The sequence below is a fragment of the Anas acuta genome, chromosome 5, assembly GCF_963932015.1.
Source record: "Anas acuta chromosome 5, bAnaAcu1.1, whole genome shotgun sequence".
Classification (NCBI taxonomy): Eukaryota; Metazoa; Chordata; class Aves; order Anseriformes; family Anatidae; genus Anas; species Anas acuta.
Window position 1 is genome coordinate 55753455 of NC_088983.1, and position 25966 is coordinate 55779420.

At 34.8% G+C, this 25966-nt stretch overlaps 1 protein-coding gene across 7 annotated transcripts in view; it reads left to right on the top strand.

Moving 5' to 3' along the window:
• Nucleotides 1-25966, top strand: part of LUZP2 (leucine zipper protein 2) — a 246775-nt gene that overhangs the window by 159437 nt on the left and 61372 nt on the right. For all 7 annotated transcript variants that reach the window (XM_068684972.1, XM_068684973.1, XM_068684966.1 and 4 more), the window contains 2 exons: nucleotides 23401-23463; nucleotides 25473-25535. In XM_068684972.1, the coding sequence (XP_068541073.1) occupies nucleotides 23401-23463; nucleotides 25473-25535 (126 nt within the window). The remainder of the gene's footprint in view (nucleotides 1-23400; nucleotides 23464-25472; nucleotides 25536-25966) is intronic.

The following is a 25966-nucleotide window of genomic DNA, read 5'->3' on the forward strand; positions in this document are numbered from 1 at the left end:
AAAGGAAAAGAGTAGTAAGTCCTAGTAGTTTCTTTACTTTATGCTATTTCAAAAAGGCTGCCTGGTTGAAATTTTATAATCAATGTAAAACTTCCCCTGAAGCTAGTGTCAATTTTGCCAAACGGGAAAAGTTCTGATCTAATTTATTTGTGTTATGCAGACAGGTGGAATAGCTGGTTGTTGGTACCAAGATGTTGAAATTACCTAGCAGGAAGACCACTTAGAAGAGGGTAACATATATAAATATATATATATATAATTGATACTTTAACATCTTGAGTAGACAGTATTGATTTTTATCCTTAGATGAAGTAATAAAAGAGTATTTAGTGATTAAATTTTCAGAGTTCATAAAGAGAAGGTGAGGTATCAATTTCATCATTACAAATAATGCTTTCAAATACCGATGGTTCTCACTTCAGATTAAGAAAAAGGGATGAGCCCTGAGAAGATCTGTTATCCTAATTTAGTGTCAGACTATTCTTTGCCTCTGAAAACACCACACAATAGCATAAGAATTTTAAAAGGTATATATGGCATAAAAAACGTACGTTTTGTTTATTTAAAACATTGCTTGAGAAAGCTATATTGCACCTGGAATACAACAATGCTGTTGTGGGCTGACAGCTCTCTTGATGTTATAAGTAAATTTCAATGGAAGTCAATAAGAAATTAGAGAAAAAAGGAGAAGCCCCAGCTGATCATGTTATAGTACTCTATACAAAACTTCAGTTGTTTTCAAGAGAGAAGGTGTAGTGTTTGCATTTTCTTTATGATCATACTCTTGAATATAAACAAGGTTATTTGCTGAGTTCAGTGGGAGCAGAAAGTGGTTTGGAAAATAATTTTTCTTCTGTGTTCTTCAGAGGTTTAAATTAAACTGGACTGCTGTGGTTTTTAGTAGTTTTAAATCTTAATCATGATGAGGTATAGCTTGAAAAGTTTAACTTTATACTGTAAAGTATGTTTAGACTGAGGTTTGTTACTCTGTGACTTTTAAAAAGACTTTAGTTCCCTCCTTTGGTTCATTAATTTGATCAAACTATGTGCAATATTTGGACTGATAATTCTAATTGATATATAGATATTTATGGAAGATGAAATGATAAAAATAACAAAATATTTAACTGTAATTTATGACAGAGCTATTCTAGAATAAAACTTCTAATGAAATTCCTGACTTATCAGTTATGTTGTCACGAGTTGAAGCATCTATGAGGCTTTTCAGTGAATGCAAAGCCCTACCAGCTGTTTGACTGTAATGTAACTCCACCATGTCATTCTTAAAGTGGTAGAATCATAGGAAATTATTTTTTCCTGACAGTAAAATGAATTGGTTTCAGCTACTGCGCATTTCATTTCAGCTTAAAACCCTGGGATATTTGTAAATGCAGGCATTTTTGTCTCTGTAAAAATAAACTAATTAACTAAAAAATGCAGTGTTTTGAGGAGGGCTGTTCAGTTTGTTTAGCTCACACTGAAGTATCCACTTTCTTAATGAATATCTCAGCCTTGCTGTGGAATTGGTAGCATTACAAACATGGAAGTGTTGATGGTTCAATGCAGTGGGAACAGAATGTTTTACAGTCTGATTGGCCACTTTCTATACAGCCACACCAGTAAGTCCAATGTATATTACGTTAGTGGTAAGAAACAGTTCACCTTCAGTGTCCAGTGAACTTTCCACTGAGTCTCAAAAGTAGAAATTGTGCTATTCTGGGGGAAAATTGGTCATTTTCTGTTATCCAGAGCATTTTAAACCACTTTGTTGTGGAATCTTTTCTCCCACACTACTCCCTTCAGAACGTTGTTCCACAGTATATGAGGATGCAGATGCTATTGGAGAAGGAAATATTAAATAGATCACTTGATTTGTCTGTAATTTAAACCGTAATAACTTGAGTGACTTGCATGGATTTTATTGAGTTGTCATTTAAGTATTGATATTAAGAAAGTTTGTTTATAGCTATATTGTAATTTATAAAAATAATTTTTATTAGACGCCTCAAAGTGGCTTTGCCATAGCTGTTGTAATAATTATGCTCACTTATCAAGTTTGCCTATAGAAATCTTCCCATGCACTGTCTTCAGTTCTGCAGAAGCCACTCTGTGATTTTCATAGCTGAAAATATTTAAAACAACAGCCAATAATACTTGAACTATTCACATTTTTAATTATCTAGGGTATTGTAAACAATTTAAAACATGCAAAATTTAATAGATATGGAATTGTTTCCTGGGCAATATGATAAGAGCTTAAACAAACAGGTGATGCTGAAAGTATTCTGTAAGATGCTATCTTCTCTAATCTCAATTCGTGTTTGTGAATAAGGATGTCTGAGTACTATTTTGTTTTTATCAGACAGATACCTGAACTCAGGTGGAACCTACATAGAGTAAAACAAACAACAACAATTTAAAAAAAAAAAAAAAAAAAAAAAAAAGAAGACAACACCCCTGTCAGATTGCTATGGTTCATCAGCAACCTGTGCTGTCTTTTTAATGTTTTGTGTTTACCTTTTCACATATAGAATAGTTACTCTGTGTAAGGCTGTTAAGTGTACTTCTGTAAATTTAAACTAGGTGTTCACTTCCTGATTATGTGCATATGTATTTGTGAGTATATTTAAATTAAAATCCTTTGTATATAGGTTCAGATACATATTTGTTTATCTGAATATACTTGTGTATAAGAATATACTGTGACCTTCAATTGCTTAAAGGCATCAAAAGATTTACAGTTGATACACGTGAAACTGTATTGGCTAAGTTTGCCCAGGAAACTTTCCTCTTTCTGGTATTCTGGCTTCTGCTCCAGAGCCTTGAGCACTTCCTGCCCTCCTCCTGTACTGACCTTGGGATCTGCAGGGCTATTTCTCACTCCAGCTGCTGTTGTGCAACAGATTTTTTTCCTTTTCTTAGGTTTGCTTTCATAGAGGCACAAACAACATGTCTTATTGTCTCGGCTCTGGGCAGCAGCAGGTCCCTTTGGAGCCAGCTGAAACAGGCCCTTACCTAACATGGGGCAGCTTCTGGCCTGGTCTCACAGAGGCCACTCCTGCAGCCCTCTTCTTCCCAAACCTTGCCACATAAACCCAATACACATACAAAGCCAGGAAAGCAGATACATTTGACCGTGCTTTTTTCCTGGTAGTATAATTTGTGCTTGCTGTGCATTTTTGCATTACAACCAGAAGATTCACTGTATTTGTGTTAACCAATGGTAAGCTCTGAGTATTTAAACTGTAGATTTTCTGCTGCTGACCTTTGAGTCTTAGGAGAAAAGAAGTGAAGATCTGCAACCTGAGAGTTAGTTAGTCTCTCCTCCCTCATCTGCCCAAAATGGGCCTAATGAGATCAAGGAAACTCTACCACCTAGGAATGGAATTCATATCCTGTACCTGTTCACTGGATATTTTTTGTGTATTTTTAGTGTTGACGTATTTGTAACCAATACTTCCTTGCTGTAGTGATGTCTGTCTGTCATGTTGAAATAGGATGGACCTTCACTAAGGTGTCTAATGGGGTAGCATTTATTACTATAAAATATATATTTTTAAACTCGCTTTTAAGTTCATAAGAAGATAAAATCTGGCATGTGTATTCAATGTGAAGAGCATGTTATTTTTAGCAGAAATGTAAATAAAATGATTTGGGAAAGAATCAGTCAAATCTGGAACTGCCAAGGCGGTTATAAGTACCTATTGAAAGCTTTTTGTGAGCTGGCTCTGCATAGTTCCCCTACCTGTTAAGTATGCCTCTTTGGTATACTCTACAGAATCTGATTTTCTAAAATCTATTTTATTTTTTAAGATTCATGCTACTCCTTTAAGCATAATTTTGCGAATGCACAAGAATTGGCTCACTCAGTTGGCTCATTTCATTATAGTTAATTGCATCCTTTCTGTGTTAGAGGGTGACACTTTTTCTTTAGTTGCACAAGGAAAAATAAAATTTCTTGAGCTTTCTGCCATTGCAACAAGCAAAAGCACCTCTAGCTTGATACTCAAAATATGCAGAGTTGAACAAAAAGCTTTATTATTGCATTCCTCCAAAATGTTTGCTTAGGTAGAAAATACATTTTAAATCTTTTTGTCTTGATGCATATTCCCAGTGACTGCTGCCAACTCTTGTTTTTGTCATTTGGGGAAAAAAAAGCAAGTAATTTACATTTGAAAGAGGCAAGCATGTATGTGCAGTTTGTAGTATTTGCACTGCATTGCTTCCTTCTGCTTAAATTCTCTGCACAGATCATACACTGTCTGAGAAACAATCAGTTCAGTAGCACTTGGTGTGCTAAAGATTTCACGGTTACTGTGTTATAAAATAATACTCAATTTTTATGGTGGTTTAAGCTCAATGAATGATGTAGAAATTACTCAGTAATTTGAAGTTAATTATTTATAATCATTAAGTGTCCCACATTTTTCTCCTTTGGAAAATGTTTGATTTCCTTTTAGTCGTTCTGGCCTTTTTAATCATTAGAAATGGACCTGCAAGCAATAGAAGAAAGGAAATGAAAATTTAACTTTACTTTGGTTTTGTTTTCTGTTATTGTTACTGATGCTTTTTATATTTTAACTTTTTAAGTTTGATTTTGTATATATTTGTATAGCTAAAGTATTTGGTTTAATTTATTTAAGGTTGGCTTTGAAATAGTGTTCTATATTTGTCATATTTTAAGTCTTAATTCCAAAGGTGAGCAGGGGAGTCAGATACAGCACTCAAATTCTGCAGTGTGAAGTAGTTTGTCTTTGCAAGTTTATATGCAGGACTACATATTTGTGTAGAGAACTCAAGACCCATGAGTGATAAATGTAAATGTTTAGCTTACATTGTTCTTTTTATTTATTTAAATTTTAATCATAAATCTCAGGAAATGAGCTTTGTGTTGTTGCAAACACTGTCTACAAACAAGTGATTTTAACAATCTGTATCTGTATAACTCTTTTGTATTCAAGCCTTGGCAGAGATGATTTGTCTATCTCATAATTCCCAATAGAAGTTTATGAAGGATTTGGACAGTTAGATTCAATTGAATTTGTTGAGTTTTGTTTGCATCAGGCTCTCTCAAGTACATAAGTGTTTTCTAATTCTCTAACCTGATAAAGCCATGGTATCAGTGTTACCTCTGAGACGGATCCCTGGATGCCTTTGCTGAAGCTTGGATGGTGATGGCTCAGTCAGCTGTTCCTCTTCACTGGGCCCTAACCTGGCTGCTGATTGTTCTGTGCCTTATTTTCCCCTTTCATTACTTCCAAATACATTTTTTTCTCTGGTTAATCAATTATGCCAAATAACAGTCCATAGGGTCACTTCTTCTTCACAGAGTAAAATGAGCTATTATCAGTTAAATAGAATAATTATATTAAATATGTTGAATACAACACATATGCATAGAATACATATAAATACATATAAATATATGTATTCCCATAAAAGAGAATAAAAGAGACCACGTACCTGCCTGGCTTGGCAGATCTGAAGTCTCCCAAATGTGATATCCAATTTACTTAAGTTAAACAATATTTATGACCAAAGAAAACTTAGTCTAAATTTTACTGACAATTTTTAGTATTTATAATTGTGGACATTAGATAAAGGTGAATATCCCCTTTATTTTGAGGAATAGCATTTTTGATAACACGGAACACAAAATGGAAAGAGAATGGCATTTTATTTAAACCAGGAGACAGGAATGGCATAATAAACAGTGTTTTAGCAGTACCTTTTTCTGTTCAGTTGAGAAAGTTATGAGGATGATCAGGTATGAGTTTTACTATGTTGTTGGGCTCCATGGGTAAGTAATTGTTGAACTAGTTTTGTAATAGCTGTCATAAATAAGCCTATAAAATATACAACAAAGGTTAATTTATAGCAACAATCCCAAGTGACAGTGTGAAACATAGAGCTGTAATCTGAATGGCACAGTTCAAGAGGGGAGAGGACAAATGTGACTTCTCACCTGGTCTGAAAAGGTTTATACTTTGCCAATTCAAAAGGAGTAGTGCTTTCTATACCAGTAGGAACAGGACCTCAGAATATCTAGCACTATGAGTGCGGATGATGTCTATGCCAATATACGTCAGATGAAAAAGAGCACCGTAGCAGGTGTGCTCCTACAGCAACAAAGATACCTACTAAAAATAAACTGTTTGTTATTGCTTCTATGTAATGTATTGCAAGAAGCAAAGGTTGTAACAGTGGATTTTTTCATATGCTTGTCTTTATGTAACATTTATCTTCTCTTCATCCATACTGATTGACAGCGTGCATTTAGCTGTCAAAAAGAAACAAAATATTTCTTCCAGGAAAATGATAGTAAGCATAATCAGTTTTCAAGATGACTAGCAGTGGCTTTCCTTTTGTCTAATCAGGAAACTGTAAAAATGATTGCCACCTTACCAGACTCAAGAGGAGATAAGATAATCAGGCAGACACTAGCTAAGTCACTTCACATGCCTGTGTTATAAGAAGTCACAGAAGGCACAGGCAAGGGTGTGTTTTGGTGGTAGACTATAGTTCATTGTGGTGGAACAAAACCATCTGAACTACACCTCAACTTGTAACAAGCTACTGATAAAGCCAGAATCCACAATGACAATGGGCATGACAGGAGATGTTGGCATCCAGCCAATATCTCAAACCAGGAGAGTAAATGTATATTTATCCCCTTGAAGTTATCACCGGTTCTTAGTTAAAGTACAATTAGCAGTTTCCACAGTGACCCTTCTAAAAAGATGAAACTTACCTGTCTGCTTTATCCACTGAAATGATCAAATATAAATGTCTTAGAGTAGATTGATGTAAATCAATCCCTGGAAGTCTTTAAAAGACGTTTAGATGTAGAGCTTAGGGATATGGTTTAGTGGGGACTGTTAGTGTTAGGTCAGAGGTTGGACTCAATGATCTCGAGGTCTCTTCCAAACTAGAAATTCTGTGATTCTGTGAAATGTGTTTTATTTATTTATTTATTTATTATTCTCATTTCTATTGTATGTGGCTCCATCCATCTGTTCCTTCCCACACCAGCTACTGTTGGCTTTGACAGAATCTCCATTTACCATTAAGTATTGAGGTAAATTTTTAGCAGGAAAAATGTGTTGCAGCTGTTACTAAGCTGTGAAGCATGCTATTAGGAAGGGACTGGTAAAAATGGTGGAATTACTTTGGCCCATACTAGAGGCAGCATGAGAATTAGACTGGGGATATTCTAGATTATTCTTGCTATGATTTTGAGGCAGCTGGCTCTCAAACCAAATTATATTTCCATTTTAACCCTCTGACCCTGTAATAACCACAGCATTTAGACAAGCACCAGCTAAGCAGAAAGGAGTTTTTAAAAACTTTAGAAAGGTTTTACATTTCTGCCTTTCTTCTTTGCTTGATCTACTGCGGTTTTAATGCAGTTGATTCATTCTCACCACCACCACCCAGTTTTCCCTTTTTGAGAAATATATTATCTTAATTCTTTGCTTCTGAAGCCTTGAAAACTTTGCACATTTATTTTTACAGGCCCTAAACTCCTTATAAATAATGAGTCCTGATCCTGCTAGATTGCTTTGTAGGCTAATGCAATATTTTATTTATTCCCATGAATAATTATTCCCAGAGACTGTGATTTTCAACTACTTGATCTAAGGCAATAACTCTCTTCTGTTCACATCTCAGAAATCTGTGCTTGGATTTTTTTTGTTTAGAACATAAGGCTAAAATGATGGTTCATATTCATGTGTCTACTCCCAACCATTTCCCTCAGCCATGGTCTCAGTTTAGGCTACTTGAAAGTCATCTTAATCCTAATTTGACCTCTAGACCATACATGGAGATAGTGTTTCTCTTTTAACAAACAAAACAAAATAAAACAAAACAAAACAAACAAACAAACAAACAAAAAAAAAAAAACAACAAAAAAAAACACTATATATATACCTTAATAAAGTAAGGGATTTCTCTTGATGCCAGCTTTGATTATAGTATTTTTCTCATCATTGTATTATTTTCATTGTTTCTCTGAAATGGGGATCAAAAACAGCTAAAAGGTCTTTGCAGCCTCCTTTACATAAAGTAAAGGTTCAGAATACTTTATGAAATAAACTGGTGTTTAGATTTTTGCATGAATTGTTAGCAGATCAACCAAGAACTACTTATACTGAAAAGGAGGATGTGATAAGAATGAAAACACAGACAAAGGCACCCTCTTGTTTTTCCATGCTTGAGGAAATATTGGTTGTTATTATTTCAAAACACAGTCAGTCGTGCTTGCCAGAAATTGGAGTCTATCAGTCTATGAATTTAGATCCCAAACGTGTGGGAATTTGAAACTACACAGCTTTATTGTAGATATGTTACTTGGGTTTTGAGAAATAATTATGGGTTCCAGGACATGCAGGTGTTGAGCAGGAAGTTCATTAAAAGACTGCTCTTATGAAAACCTGTCTGAGTTCAGAAATACTGAAATATATTTTGCAGATAAAATCATACCCCTGTTAAACAAATACTATGCATAGCCAACTGTGGCTTTAAGAAGCATTCATAAGAACTACACATTGTATGACCTCGAGCCAGATCTCTAAGATATTTCTGAGAAGTATGTGAGTATGAAAGTTATTAAATTTACCGGGCAGATATGTTGCTTAGATTACCTGCCTATGACTGACAGACCAATATTTTACTTGATATCATCGGAATGGGTAAATTACATTTTTACATCCTTTCTTTTTCAGGACAATCTGAAAGTCTGCTCACTGTGAAGTTTGTTCTCTTGTCCAAAGTTCTGAATGTTCAGTTTCAACTAAGATAAAAAAAAAAAAAAAAAAAAAAAAAAAAAAAGGAATTGAGATAGAAAGCAGAACTGAATTAATAAATAATCAGAAATTAATCCTACACAGGTTTTTGTGGGTACTCTTAAGAATAGGTGTCCCAAAAGTTGGCATATTTTGTAAAAAATTAAATCACAGCCCTAAAGTAGCAAAAATTCAGAAATTAGAGCATCCCTTTGAAAAGATGGATGTTGGATCCATAGTCAGCAAGAATGGAATCAAGCCTTAGATGTTCTGCAATCTAGATGAGAAGGCAATGCAACAGCTCTAATTTCCTCATCCTGAGGGAGATCTGAGCTGCTGAGCTTGTGAATACTGACTAGACCAAGACCTGCCCCGAAGCATAGTATTAGTCATGTGAGATTTTAACACTGGATTGAAGGGCTAGGGAGCAAAAAGAGAGACCAGATGAACAAGCATTTAGCATTAAATTAAGCATTAATTAAGCATTTAGGTATTTCAAGTATTTGACTGTGTGGTTAGAGCTTCTTGTGTGTGACCTGCTTGCAACTTGGATTTTATACAACAGTGGTAAACATAAACATGAATAAGACTAGTTGTCTGGCACTCACTTAGAACAAATTGGTGTAATTCAGTTAGCTAATTTCAGTTAAGCTACCACCGTTCACAGCAGCTGACTATTTTAATACATATTCAACAAAATGTTGTAGTCTCTTGCACCGTTTTTGTGCTTATTGTTGTTCTTGACTCTTACTAGCTTATTTCCATGTTCATGTCACTCTAAAATCTGCACCTAATATGCACACAGCTGACATGCTTGGCCTTTCACTTTTGATGTAAGCTTTTTCTCTCCTTCTGGGAGCAGTAAACAACACTGGACAGTTCTATGTTTATTATCTCTCTGTCTTGGTAGAGGAGGAATTATTCACATCTGTTCCTTCTGTGTGTGAATGCATGGATGTTTTTAATGTATTATAGGGACAAATAATGTGCATTTGTCACTTATTTTGCTTTATGTTTTAAGGTATTTTGATGAGAGAGCAGGCCCCTTCAGGCTTTTGAAGCTTTGGATATTGGGGGAACACCACAAAAACGTTTTCTGTTATTATAGCTGCATTTGCCAACTCCCAGCATTAAAATCTCAGGCTGAGTCATAAATTGTATACAGCTGCATGAAATTTTCAGTGTTTAGTAATTCAAGTAATTCATAGGAGTGATGAACTGGTGCGTGATGTTCTTAAATCACCATAGAAACTAATTGCTACCTCACCTTATTTTTATTTTGTATTATGCATAGCTTTGTTATCACATACCTTGCTAGTGTGTACATGATGTGGTTAGCCAGCACTGCTAACTGGTGTTTGGGGGGGGAAGTGAGCTCTCGGCTGACATGACACAAACTGTGATTCTATACAGATGTATTCCTGGAGGGACAATACCTGGCAGAGTTTCTGCTGCTTTTCCTGATGTTAGTAGATGAAGGTAGATTTCTCTTCATCATTTCATTTTGGGATGTGCAACGTTTTAGTCCTAACAAGATGAAGTTTTTAAAGCACTCATTGTAGTTCTTCAGATATATAATCCCTCTTAATTTTTTCTACTCCATTAGCATGTAGTATTTTCCCATTTCAGCTCTGAACCAGGAAGGAATCCAAAGGAAATGCACCTACACATTAATTCTGATGCAATTCTACGCATCATTTATCACACACTGCAAAATGTTTTGCATCACAATAATCTCAAGCAGGAATAAAATGTAAACGTTCCTTAGGTACATTCATAGTCTACTGAATATCTGTCATGATGAAGTTGAGGTGGGAGAAGCGAAGAAGAGCTTTGCTGTTGTTCAGATTTTTGTGTCTAATTCTAGCATGAAAGATCCCTTGAATCAATATAAAAATGATTGTTATTATGCCTATATTCTGTATGTTAATATAATTAATGAGCCTATGTTCTACCCAGGAACATCATAAATCTAGGAAATGTGAAATCTCTGTTTCTCATAAAGTATGTTTCCAGTCCTAAAAATACCTACTAATATACATAGGCAGCACTTCCTTAAGCTGCAGGAAACACAGCCAAACATAATCTGCAAATATCATTTATCAAAAAATAAGTTGAATACAATTTTGAGTGATAATTTATTGACAATTGATACTGATTTTTCTGCAAAGATTTCAGTAAGGAAAAGCAGACAAAGATTCTAAACGCAAACCCACTCGCCTCTGCTTAAAGAAAGAGCAGTCTCTAAACTGGAAGGTAGGAGCATAGCACCTTTTTAATTCTTCTGTTGTTACACAAAGTAAGCATTTTGTGCTAAACATTTTAAACTGTGATGCTCTTCGTGGACAGATGTAAAAAGTTGTATTTCCTTTCAAGTTTATCCAGGACATATCTGAAATATGTTGCTAATAATGCTTTCGAGGTCAAGCCTCAAAAGCAATGTCTTTTCATTGCTACCTGATTTAGAAGGAATAATTCCTGTCCTGCATTGCAGGTGCCAGCAGTGGTCAGGAGGTGACCTGCATGTTCTGAGCTCTTTGATGAGGTTTGGTGGAAGTTCTGGTATCAAGCTATCTGGAACTTTTGTTGCAGAGATGAGATGGATCTAAATGTGAAGTCCATCAAAAATAATAGAATATTTTTGGCATTGTAAGTGTCCCCAATACTTTCTGAGGCAAATTAAGTTTTGCCATTTGCACATAAGTGCAGCTATTAAGAGAACATTATCAATAATAGTTGATATTTGAAATGCGTACAAAATACCAACCAAAATATCAGCAGGATAACCATAAAAAAGCAGGATAACCATAAAGAATATCAGTGTGGTTACAGTGGAAGAGATTTCTTTTGAATACTACCTTACTTTACAGTGTATATATAAGATATTTCAAAATACTAATAATACATTTTTTCTGAAAAAAAAAAGGAATCATGTTTTTCTTTTGTAAGGCACAGCTGACTCTTTGTGAAATTTTGAAGGAATGTCTTTTCAAACGTTATAGCCAGAGATTGAGTTTAGGGGGTTATCTTTTTTAATGCATTCAGAAATGTGTTGGTCCAAGTGACTTCAAGGTTAAACAATACAACCTCTACTGTTTAATTACATATTTTCTGAGGTAACTGGTCAACACATCCCCTTTGACCTTAGTTAAGCATCAATATTGAATCAAGCCATCAATATGAAAAAAAATGCAAGAGTTAATCTACAAAGAGAAATATGTTTTGTGGTAATAATTTCCAAGAACATTTTGTTGTCATTCCCCATGTGTCAGATCAGCTACTTCCAAAAAAGGCTGTTGTCCTAAGAAAATGTTTATTTTAACATATGAACTTGTTAGCATTTTAGGACATGACCCCAAATCCTGCTGAAACCCTACCTTGACTTGGAGATATTCTCTCAATGGCACATTCATTAGCAGATGACCAGGCAGATGTTTTTTTCAAGTCTTCTTAGAGGAATGATGTCTAAATCCTAATGTTGACCGAATAGGTTTTCTTATGAGTACTAAGAAATGTCTTTTATCTTTTTCTCTTTCTTGCAACTGTCATGATGTTTTTAACTTTTAAGGTCAGAATTACTTTGAAATATTTATTGTTGTTTTCTGAAAATATTTTGTTTATACATTGTAACTTGCTCCCAGAAACCAACAAAGTTTAAGCTGTAGTCAGATCCCCTTTTTATTCTTCTCATAAAAACCTTTAGCAGCCCAGTATGAAGTATCTGTACCCTATGTTTCTGTACTGAGCAAAATAAGGGAAACTTTTTCTGACTTTTCAATACTCAGAAAAAGTAGTTCAGTTTTAATTACAAACTGAACAGTAGTTCAGTTTAAATTACAATATACTTATTTCCTCCTTCCTGGCCAAGATGCAATCTTTGCATTTTAAAAAATGTATTTTCACATGATGATTCATTAAGGAATAATATTAATGGCTCACAAAGTGTCAGTCGCATCCTCTGAATTAGATCCTACATTAGACTTTGCATCTCACTGAATGAATTTTAGGAAATAATTGGAGTTTAATGGAGATTTGACTAGACTTCTCTGTCAGTGGAGTAAGAATTTCCCTAAGAATATCTGTCTATGCAAACTCTTCTGTGCCTATGTTTGCATTAAGTGAATTGTTCACAGATGTAGTCCACACTGTCTATAGCCAGCAGTCACCCTGCTAATGTAACCTGGCCATTTCATGGCTAAAGAGATCTCGTGCCTTGCTAGCCTGAAGCGCAGGTACTGCTTGTGTTGCTGCCTGCACCTGGTGAGGCTGCCAGTGTGGTTACACCTCTGATGCATTGAAGATATATGGGTGTGCTTTATGTTTTTGCTATAGATAACTAACTATGGCAAATTGCTACCATGAGTTTCACAGCAAGGGAATGTGAATTCAGTTCTGTCTCATCTGACAAAGGTGTTGGATCCACCATTGCTTTGCCTCCTGAAATGAACTGTGCCCCTACAGAAAGTATCACCTTTCAGCCTTGTAGTACTAGTGATAGTGTCTGCATAGCATGTCTGAATTCAAAATAGTATTTTAGAAAATACTGTAATATCCTGACATGAGAATTATTATACTTCTAGAAATCACTGCAAGTGGGTATAGACTGTATCAGGACAGAGGCAAGAAGGTATTGTCTATTATCTCTTATGTAGGCACTTTATCCCCAAGTATATTGAGTGAGCACAGCATGGTAGAAGTAGTTTATTGTGTGGATCAATTCAGTAGAAAGGCCATAGGGATATCTGTTTCCTGATTGAAAGATACTGTAGTAAGTTCTCCAAAACAACAGATGTATGCTTTAGATGTTTTTAGATTCCACTTGTGGAACTGCTACATTTAAAAATTAAATACATTGGCTAAAAAGTTCTGTAACAACAAATATTCAGTGCACTGCTACTGAGAGAATTCCTGAGACAGAGCCTATTAATATTAAAGCAAACCTGAGTGATATGACTCCACAGAGAGCAGTGTAATTGTATTCCTTAGTCATTTTCTGCCCCTCTCCTTTCAGATCTATGTCATTTATGTTTCAAGACACATGTTGACAATTCTGGGATGCAAATGTAAAAGGATTTAAAATGTGCTTAATGCAGCATTTCATCCCCTGCTGCTGCTATAGAAGAAAATGGGAAGATGCAGAGCTGAGTGTAACCAGTATGACCCTTCACATTTCTAATGGCAGAGGAGCTTGTTTCTTTCAAAGACAGAAATGTATTTAGTTTCTTTGTGCATTTGGTCATGTTCAAAATTTTCTTTTCATTTCTGACCTTAGTAGAGTAGTCCACTTCTATTTGTACTTTTTTTTTTTTTTTTAGCCTAACCTCTAGCTTGTAGCAGTAGTAGCTTCTGTCACCATTTTGTTCACAAATGCCAAACATATAAAAAGAAGAAGCTTCGGGGTACCATCTACCTAACTAGGTGCTCTGCTTTACTGAGTCCACACACTGTCCCTGGGGCACTCAGCTACCTCTACCAAAGGGAAAGATCAAAGAATTGTCAGGTTTCTTCTCTAGGTAATCCTGCATGGCATAGGCAATTATGTCTCGTATCAGTTAGAAATTCTGTTACAGGATGTTCTATATTTAATACGCTGCTATATTTTTAATTAGAACATCTAAAATAGAAAGAATTAGAAATGGCATTTTCTTTCCCGTAACAAAGTTCACTCGAATGGCTGGAAAAGTGTAATTGAAGAATTACCTTAGTTCATATTTTTCTGTATCATTCTCTCATCACGAGCTGTCTTTACTCAGAGATAACAAAAATAAATGACCCCAATCCATTGAAATACAAAATCAGAAATCACCTTGAAGAAAAATACTTTGGCCAGTACCCTGATTCATTGCTATAACAAAATAAATCATTCTCTGAATGATTAGAGATTGAGAACTTTTTTTTTCATTTAACTATTTAAAATATAATCATAAAAGACTGCGTGTACCAACGTTTCATATTTCATCATAACCTTATAAATAATAACAGTCATTCAGGAACCTGATTTTCTCTAAAAACAGGTGAGAGGTTTTTTTCTTTTTTTTTCTTTTTTTTTTCTTTTTTCTTTTTTCTGAAGAAGTGCATATTTGCAATCTGTCTGAATATTAATATTTAGGTGTGTGTTTCAGTGAATCTAAGAATTCATAAAATTTCACTTCTTTTAAGTGAAAAGAAAACCTTTGGAATACAGAAGGGTGAAACAAGTTTCTAGGTATTAGATAAGTAGTAGTGTACCATGAACTTCCTTTTACAGTTGAGATCTCTTTCCAGACTTATTTATTTGTTTATTTTCTGCACATGAAGGTGAGAGCAGAGAGAGATTGAGATGCTTACAGGTCACATTGAAGACTAAACCCTACTTGACAAACACCAGGAAGAAGTGCATCTCCTTAATGACTGTTTCCATTAATAAATCATGGCATTCTGGGCTAGCATCATTCTGAGTGATTTTAATTTTAAGGAAATATGTCTCACCTTAGATGATAGCTGTAAAGAGCAATACCTGTTGTCACTTACAGGCATGCAATTTAAAATACAGGCTAAAAAAAGATGAAAAAACGTATCCCGTGTCTTTAAATGTAGCACAAAAAGTAGTTTACATATATTACTACAATTAGTATCGCTGATCAGAACTTCTAGAGATTTTCAGCTATTTGTTTACCTGAAGAAGGGCTAGTCCCAGAGATTGCTGGATAGCTGTTCTTTGCAGCTGAGTAATTGCATCATGAATTTCACTTGAATTAGATTTTAGCTTTGTGAACTTCAGAGCATGAGAACTTGTAGTAATTTATGAATGATTGAGACCTAATGACTTGACTCCTTAGATACCATTGTGCATTTTAAGTATAAAAGACTGTTATGGAGAATCAGCATCTTAACTCATTGTTTAATAATGTTAGTTTTAAAACACAAGATCAGTTCTCTAATCATGGTTTGAATGCTAATGATTTGTCAGAGAATAGGAAGAGAGGACATGTTAAATAAAAGTGCCTTAAACACTTCATCTTGGGAAGGGGAGAAGATTGTCATGCTAGTCTCCAATGCATGCAATATGTTCTGAATCAAGAACATGCAAAATGTTCTGAATCAAGCCTGGCGCTACATATCAGTGAATAACTGGGGTTTGGTCTGCAACTAGTTATCTAGACAATTCAGTGATGCATATACTAGCAGTAATAATTATGGCAACTGAATCTTCCTATGAGATCATTAAGTGATCATCTGCACTTCGAGTGATCAATGATACACTCTTTAGAAACACAAATGCCACTTAAAAGATTAATCTTTTTAGGAATAAGCTTTTATGGAGAAGCCAGAACTTGGATTTTGTGTGGAACATTAGAATGTCAAATATATTGAAAGATTCTGAGAAAACAGCACATATATGGGCAGGCCATCAGGGATGTACTTCGTAATTGTATAACAATATTGTTATGAAATAAATGAAATGCATTTTTTTTTAGCCTACAGCAAAGCTTCTACCTTGACTCTAAACTCCTGTTTCCCATTGAATGGTGGGCAGGCTCACATGTACACACTGCACTGTTGCATAGTTGTGATGGAATCAAATCTCAACAAGTGCTACAATTATTTTCTGACTTTTGAATGTTGTTTTTTTACATAATCTAGTGAAAATGTGACTAAAAAAAACAACTGTATATAATGGATCTAATCCAAGATGTTGCCATCTGATAGCTTATGAATATAAATGCATACCCATATATTTACCTTCACTTGTATATGTATAGAGAAAGAGATTTAAAAAAGGCAAAATTCCAGATTATTCTAAATGTATAATTTTTTGAAATCAGTCTATATCTATATCATTATCCATGTAAATTATTCTATATCTCCTTCAGTATCTGTTCCTTATTCTGATTCATTTAACACTGTGCTATCATCATTATAATAAGCGTTTTATGGTGCTGCAAAACTGTGATTGTAGCCATGGCTGAGATGTCTTCAGAGTGTTATTCTACCTCATTAATGCAAAACAAAGATAAATACATTGATGGAGATATTTGGAGGTGATTCACAGCAATGGTAGAAAATACCCACAACAAAACTCGCATAATGAAGCACTTGAGTTGCAGTAGTGCATATAGAAGTTGTTGCCTAAATTTATCAGTGTTCTGAACTGGTCAATGTTTGATAGCTGATCAAGTACGGATAGGGGGTAGTGAGATTACATTTTGGTTTTACACATTGGAATTGTATAGGACACAGCTGCAAGAAATGGAGTGTCTCAGGTGTGAGGAATTGCTTATATGGTAGAGAGGATATTTTTGTGTAATGTTAGGCTATCGCTACATGTACTTGTCATATGAGCACAAAGATGAAGGGATGCAAACAAAATGGTATTTTTCTCAGGAAGAAGCTTCATGTGTCCGGGTATGTTTGCTGACTCTATGCTTCCTTTTCTCTGTGTGCTTCCTTGGAGTGCAATTTATTCCAGATTACTGTTTGAAAGAAGCTGTAGACACAACACTTCTCAAATAGGCAAGGAAAGTCTTTGCTCATTTCACTAGAAAATTTGGTATCTTAATTCTCCTACATGCCTGGGCATTTGTGGAAATAGTGCACTTCTAAGTAGCTGTACTTGCATCTCGTGCTGCCCAACACAAAACTCTTGCTAAATGCTCATATAGGCAATTTTCATGTGTTGTATATCAAGTTCTTCAGTTGAGCTGGGCTACCTGAAATTCTGGAGGAAAAAAATAGCAGCCTCTAGCGTTGGAAAGGGTAGATACACACAGTGAAATGTATACGGTATGTTCGGGGAAGCTTGCTCTTATGTGCCTTTATTTTGAACATAACCTCATTATTTTACAAAGCAAAATAAATAAAAGTAAATAAATAAATAAATAAGAAGATTAAAAGTTGAGATACACCTACCCAACTTTATGAGGAGCAGCATGACTTTTACTTGGGGATTACCTAGTCTGTCAGCTGTTGGGTGCACTTGCATTAGGCATACTGCAGAGACAGATGTGTCAGAGGACATTTGTGGGCACTGAGAGACTGTAGCCTGGCCATGGTCAAAGTGGGCTTTTCCCAGGAATTCAGAGCTAGATGGACAGCGGTGGTGCTTTCTGAGTTTAGATCAAGACAGATCTGAAAAACACGCTCTTCATATCTGCCTGGTCCTAAAATACCCCCTGGTGGGGAAGAGCTCTTTGGCTGTTTGGCTCACTGACCACTGAGAAACTGAGGGAGAGAGAAAGACTCAAACATCTTCAAGAATATTAAGGCAAACATATCCTGAGGGGAAAAAAGAAAACTCACCACATCTTCACTGCCAGATAAGAAAATGTAGAATTGCATTTTGCAAGGTCTTACCTGAAAACCCTCACACAGTAGAGTGCAGGAAACTCGATCTATCTGTCTTAGAAAGATGAATGGCTGAGTCAACCCTGATGGAATTAAAGCTCTTACACTGTTTCCTGCTATATAAAACATATTTTCATCATCCTGAAATATAAAGGTAATATCCAAAGCAGAATGAGTACTGGTACATTGTGGCACCAAATAAATCCAGGTATTTGATTCTGGGCCATTGGTGTCTTCTGATTTTACTTCCTAAGGGCTCAGTGAGCAGCCTTTGTTTAACAGAAAATGGGAAACAGTTTTCATTTTGGCAATAGGCCCTGACATTCTCGCTGAGTAAAGTCCAAGGATTTTTGTTGTTTTGGTGTATTTTTGTTTTCATTTTGTTGTGTTTTGTTGTTGTTGTTATTGTTGTTGTTTTTGTTTGTTTTTTATAGAAAATTTGTTTTTTATAAGAGAGAAATGTTGCAATGATGAGTGAGAGCACAGTATGGTTTGACTTGTGCTAGTCAATAAGGGGAGGTAGAGCTAAATTTATCTTGTATACAGCATAAAACTGCTGTCAGACCTCAGATAAAATGTTTGAAGTGAAGCTGATTGCTGGGAATAATTTTCTAAGAGAGTGTGATTTTCTTTGAACATAAGTCTGTGTCCTCATGCTTTGAAAGGCTAGCAAGCGAAGTAAACTGGCCTTCTACTGATGATGTCTATGTTGTATAGTTTTGTTCATCCATGGTTGATGAACAGGTTTGTTCATCGTTGCTATTTCAAAGAGGTAATATAGATATTAGGAATTATGAAACATCAGCATCAGAATATTAAACCACTCATCTATGTGGCTAGAGGTCAACATAACCTGATTTCAAGAACAGACTCTAAAAATTTGTGTATTTTCCATAGGTAGTGTAATTTCACCCTTCTGTAAATTGAGTATAGTTTATAGCAGATAACTGTTAATCTCCATAACTTCATACATGATACGGTGATAAACCCCTTGAAACAGGACCCAGAGGTAGTTTGTCACAATTAGGACATCTCAACTTATGCTTCATGAGGTGTTTTTTCTATATATTGAATGAGGGGAGGATATTATGAAAAATACAATATATATCTATATAATGATTTTAATAATAAAAGTTGGCAGAAGAGGAAAGAACAAAAACTGCAGCTGTTCACACACTTCTGTTGAGCTTTTAAGTGCTTAGTTTGTGCTTTTCTTTTTACATCTCAAGTCTTCTAATAGAAAGATGGGAATTAAAGATAAGAAAATAAAACGTACCGAAAAACTCTATCATGCCTTTGACCTGTTATGCATTGATACTGTAGGGTGAAGGTAGTGATGAGTGGGAAGGAGACCTGAATGTTATTGACATACAAGGTGGTAAAATTATCTAACAGCATGGAAAGAAATAACCATCGACATCATAGTTCCTTCATTTTCTAAGGCTTCTTGGACGTGGAATATCTTGCTAATTTTCTTCCCTGTCTCTCTTCTTTGTAGAGGTGATGTGTTGGTAAAGGTTATTTTGGTGTACTGCAGAAACTTTATTCAAGAGAATAAATGACAGAAATGAAAGAGTTATTTTCAGAAGTTTGAAATAAAGAGACATCAGTTAGTGGTGGGACTTGGTAGATCAGGTTGGCAGTTGGATTTAATGATGTTGAAGGTCTTGTCCAACCTAGATGGTTCTGTGATGTTGATTCTATACACTCTTCCAGCCAGAGCACAAGATTATTTTTTCCTGCAGCTTCTAAAGGCATGCTGGCAGAACAGCTGTCACTACAGCTTTTTCTATCTGCCTTCACATCAGTCTCCTTGTGCGGAGGTGTTTAGGCAACCTTAAGATAGAGAGTTACTTTCAATATTCATATAAAGAAGTCAGTTCTCATTAAGCTTGGTCTCGTGTTTTGAATATAAGATCACAACCCAAACAAAATATGTGAATGTTATGTCGCTATTGGAGGAAATAAAAAAACATGCACTGAGACTGAAAAAATTACCCCAGAAATAAGGCAGAAAGCTTAGGTTCAACATCGAAGTTCTGCAAAGAAAATGTTAACGAATCTGATAAACTGTCCTTGAGAGCTTTCATGTTTCTGAAGGATGATGATACACAGTTCTCACATGTGGTTCTGTTTGTTTTGGAGTGCACATACGTTCAGCTGTGTGAATGGACAACAGGAGTCCTGTGCACATGGCAGCAATTTTCTGCACCAGAATTTAGTGGTGAACTGGAAGTATTGGTGCAAAATTAGTAAATGAAAGATTAAATACTACAGTAACTTGTCTTGATGACATGCAAATGTTTCAGCTAACAGTTTGTGCTATACACTTTTCAAGATGTTCAAATACATTAAGCTACCTATTTAGTTTGAGTATAATGATATTCTTTTTGTAAATCTAAAAGCCTATCTCTAATTAAAATCATTCCTGTATATCATTTTAAGAGACACTATTAAGGACATGTTTACAGACAATTAATTCTTGAAATATGTTGTTTTTTAAACTGGAAACATCTATGACTTTTCTGTTAAAGTACTTCAAAACAAGTAAGATACTTGAAACAAACTGTACAATGATAAACTTTTTGTTGTTGTTGTTCTTTGAAGGATATATAGTTGAAGAATAAGAGCCATCATCTTGAATCGTTAACAGAGACATAAGAGTGAGAAGTTCTGTCCTGAATTTCTAAGCATTTATAACCCAATAATCTGATTAATTGATCTGTTTTTCAATAAACCCATTCTAGCAAATTTACAGAACATGTACCTGAGAAGATGCTTCATTTCATATTATTTAAGTCAGAATCCTGATGAAATGAGGCTCTGGTATACTACATGTGTTTTTAGTGGTATACTTCACATTATTCATATTATCCAGAATCACATTATTCATATTATCCAGAATGCAATCCTGTATTTAACAGTGACAGGTAATTTGATAAGTACCAAAAAATCACTCCAGCTTGAAGCAGGAGGTTGTCATTTGCCTCTGACAAGCACCTACTTGTTACGCTCTTGATAACCATAACCTTCAAATGCTTTCTCTCCTTTCTAAAAATATTAACAAGAGCGGATTAAATCACAGGTGTTTTGTGGTAACCCCGATTTCTGTTTACTTGCTTTATGCTAGACAGGATTGACAAATCCTTTTAGGCCTAGGTAAAGCTCCAAAATGATGTCCATCTATCTTAAAATATTTTCACAAAGTTTTGTTTTTGGCTACATTTTCCTAATCATATTTTTCTGTTAGACTACTTTGGCATGACACGTGAAAATTGTGATGGTCATCTGCTACAACATATGTCCTTTTGGGGTGGTAGGCTTTCAGTTCTTCATTTCTTGGGTTACTGCAAGGCCTCCACAAAACAGTGCATGTGGAAGTTAATTTTGAGCTGTTACCGTGTTGATAGAAGTATTTCTTAAAATAACTCTCACTTGGCAAAAGGAAGAAGAATGAGTAAAAATGCAAAGATGACAACTCACTCTTACTTTGGTTCTTAAGTAACAGAATCTGCTACCTTAAACTGACCATTGTCAGACTATAGGGAATCTGGAGGGTAATTAACCTAGTTAGTCAAGACGAAATGATGATTTAACATCCTGGGTTAATTAAGTGCAATTTCCTAATGAGACAGTGCCTTTGGCACATCTGGTTGGCTATCAACCTGAGAGGTGATGCTGATCTTTTATGAAAAAAGAGTGACATCCAACAAGTGATCACAGTACAATAAAGATCTTTAGACATACCCCTGGTGAGTAATAGATTTGCTGGGTGTGCTTCATCTCTTTGTTGGGAATTAATTTTTTTTTTCGTTTACCTTTGATCCCCTTGTAACTGCTACCTAACTCCCTTTGTGCAGTCTCGTTCTGTTTCTGCAGTGGTTAGCACTCATAAAGCACTCATCTGTGACTGGAGCTACCACATCATTTTCAAAGAATAAAACGTAATCAACCATGAGACTTGAGAACAACATGTGTTCTCTTTCCTTTCACATCCAACCCTTTGTAAATCACATTTTGTGCGAGGCAGAATCTGTTGTATTATTCGAAGTAATATCCCAGTTGCTTTTTTTTTTTTTTTTTTGCATTAGGGAATGGTGTCAGCTTGAAGTGATTTATTGTTTCTGCAGCAATATGTATAAGTGCAGAGGAGACAGCAACAGTGAAATGTGTGAAACAAGATGTCATATCTTCTCATTATTTTGGAATTGTGCAAAGGATGTTTCAATTGTTAGTTTTTTTACCTTGGATTTAAATAGAAACTTATTTCAAGAAAACCTCCAAGCTACTAATTCTGGAAACAAAATGTCCAGTGTTTCAGTGGAATACTAAACTAAATTTCAATTGATATCCTGAATTAAATTATCATTTTTTTCCTAACACCAGCATATGCTTGTGCAAAATATTCAGGAAAACTACTGCTGTACAATAATTATACATTTCTGAAATGTGGTGGGCTGGATTTCTACATATATGTTTACAGTTTGTTAGCACAGGAGAAGTTATGTTTTGTGTGTTTCTCTTTTTTTTTTTTTTTTGGTATGTTAGCATTTGAAGATCTACCTATCAAATATTTAAGTTTCTGAACGGTTTTTACAGGTGTTCACACTGCAGAGAAATCTTACACTTGACTGTCAATTATAGGATAACGTGAGTGAAGAATGCAGAAGAAATCACTGAACTATTACAAATTTATTTTTATCAAATTATATATTTTTTTTCCCCTGAAAATGAGAAATATTTACAACTTGAACATGAAAAAGAGTACCGAATGGTCAAAATGCTATTAGCTAACTAGTGTTTTAAACATTTTGATTACTTACTGTTTTAAATTATGAAATTTAATGAAAAGTCACAATGCATTTGATCATCAGGGCTAAATATTAAGATCCTTAGACCTATTACTCAGTTGTTATAACGATTTATTGAAAATGATATTGAGCTATGCCCTTGACATCAGGTTAGGATTAGAGTTTTTTTTTTTTCTTGTTTTTATCTCATATATACAGCCTAAATTGCTTGCTGTTGCTTGAGAGTATTGGAAGGTTTCTTGTGCATTCCTCTTGCTATGAAAGCATGTTTTAGTGCCAAGCTGTAGACTTGCAGAATTTTGTCAGAGAGAATATTGTGCCATGATGCAGCTATTTTATCTTCTTATTTGTGTCTTTTTTGGTGACTTGAAATGTTAGTGATGTATAAAACAAAACTGGTATGATGAAATATTTAAAAGATCCCTTAAAATTTCAGTAAGTCTCAGTAATAAAACTTTTTTTTTTTTTTTTCCCCTCAGAACAAAAGCCTCAAAAACAAGCTTCTGTCAGGAAACAAACTTTGTGGTATTCATGCAGAAGAGGTGAGTAAGGTTGCTTTCTATTCTAAACTAAGTATACCCAAAAGAAGCTTGCATCTAGGCCTCTTGTGCTGAGGTTTCAGCAGAGATTATATATTACGCATGTGTGATGACTGTTTATCTCAACTTCCTGTGGCTTCGCTACAGGCAACTCAAATATATTAGCAAGCTGCAAACTTAAGTTTTGGACAAGTACAGTAAAGTTTGTGCATAGTACTTAAAAGTATATATAGCTCTTCAAAGGCTATATTATACATCTTTAATACATATAAAACTAATTTTCTTTCCAAGATCTCCATGCCTACAATAACACAGGAATTATGTGTTTTTTTTTCTTGCTTTTTTTTAGTTTCTTCTTAAAGTAACAGAAACAGCCAAGATCTATTACTATCAGTCCTTCTGATGGTTCATGATTTCAAAGATGAAGTGTCACATTACAAAATATTCTCTCTATAGAAGTGTTAAGACAGCTGATGATAAAAAAGCCTATTTTTTTCAAATATGTAAATGTACAAGTAACTGTATTCATTGGAGCAGTCCCTTTAGCTATTTGCCTTTTTATGAGTGTTTATTAGTATACATTAACATGGTTTACTCATTTGTATGAGTTATGTCATTGGGTTTTCTATGCACATATAACTTCTGTAAAAGTAATTTCACCTTCCTAGAACTGAACAGAAGCGTAACACTTATCTTCTTGACTAAAATTTTATATATTGAGGTTGAAATACCACATTTCTTTATCAAAGACTCTACTTTTAAACTTAGGCAACAAAATTTACGAGTTCCAAGCAGTGATTTTGAGTTATATTAGGTATTTAGTCTAACTGACAATCTGCAACCACAGTTTCTGAGAAATCCTCAGCAGTCGGAAATAATGATTTTTTTTGTTTCCAGCTTGTCATAATCTAGTATCTTCCTATGTCATCATTGTTGTTTTCAAACATGCCAGAGTATTTGAGTATGAATATATAGTCTTCCCTTGTTTACTGCTTTAAAAAAAAAAAAAAAAGGCAGTGAGCAACATAGCATACTGCTTTCCCTTCTTGTTCGCATTTTTTGTTCCTAGCTGTATAACATAAATGTACATATAATAATAACATATAAAATAAAAAATAAAATAACATAAATGTTATACAGCTAGGAACAAAATGTTTTTAATGTTTGGTAATTGACTTGATTATTTAATGTTTGCTGCACAGATGTCTTTAAATCTGAGGGTGAATTCTAAAATGAAATTAAGGTTATTGTAGTATGACAAGCTTTGTTGTCCAAGAATTTCAGGAAATCAAACTTAAGCAAACCACCACTCAAGGCAGTGGATTGTGAACGTATTTGAAACCATAGGAAAATCAGGCTTGATGAATCATCCTGGCAAATGTGTGGTTTTTAAGTGGGTTAGTGCCATTTGAACAAACCAAGATGATAAGATTTCAGGATCATCTTTCTTAGCTGTTGTTGTTTTGCCAGTTAGGTGGTGTAGGCCACAGAAATGCCGTGTATTTTCTGTTCTTTAATTAGGTACTATACATACCGAGCATAATAACTATGTACCATTAGTACATAGTACAATTAGCATTCTTTTAATAATTAGATCAAACACCCTTTATGGATAGAACTGTCTAACAGGAAGCTCGCACTTCATTCTGCTCTCCCAGGCTGCGTACAAACAGTCTCAGTGTGCCCTGGAGATGGTTTTGAAGGTGATGCCTCCAGACATCCTTTCATGGAAAGTACTGAACATCTCATGTCTGAAATATATAAACCAAACAGCTATTTATAATAGTGCATATACATGCTTTAGCTCAGTACCATTTTTCTTTTCCCTTGACTCATTTGTCTGGTTTAGACATGTTATCCTGGAAAAGCAACTGGCTTTCATATCGGTTACTTTTCTGCATTATAAAGCTGATCTCGTTTCTGTTGTTGTCAGATCTTGTCACAGTTTTTTCAGGTCTTAAAAGTAAGCATTTGAAAGGAAAAACACTGACTTTTATTATCCTTCCTTTCAGTCAAAAAAGATTCAAGCCCAGCTGAAAGAGCTTCGATATGGGAAAAAAGATTTGATTTTTAAGGTGAGTTTTCTTCAACATAACTTTGCTAAGATATTGGAATTGCTGTAATGTTGAAGTAATCTGGGAGTATAATATCTGCCTTGATTACTGTAGGTCTAAGGAATCATTCGTTTCCTTCTCACCATACTAAAAAGAGCTCAAAACACCAAAGGCAGACATAAAAATATAATGTAATTTTAGAACTGCTACCTAGTTCAGTTGATTTTTTTGCAAACCACTCTAGCAGGGTTAGAGTGCTTTTTATTAATTGTTTTCTGGGGTAAAGAAGAGAAGATTGAAAGCCTAAACGATTCTGATATCTTTGTTTTTAAATAGACAAAAGAAGTGGTAAATATTAAGTTCATTTACATGTTCAGATAAAACAATGTTCTAGTTCCTTTCTGGTTACCAAAATCTATTTCCCTATTTTATAGATTGTGTAGGGAGAAGTT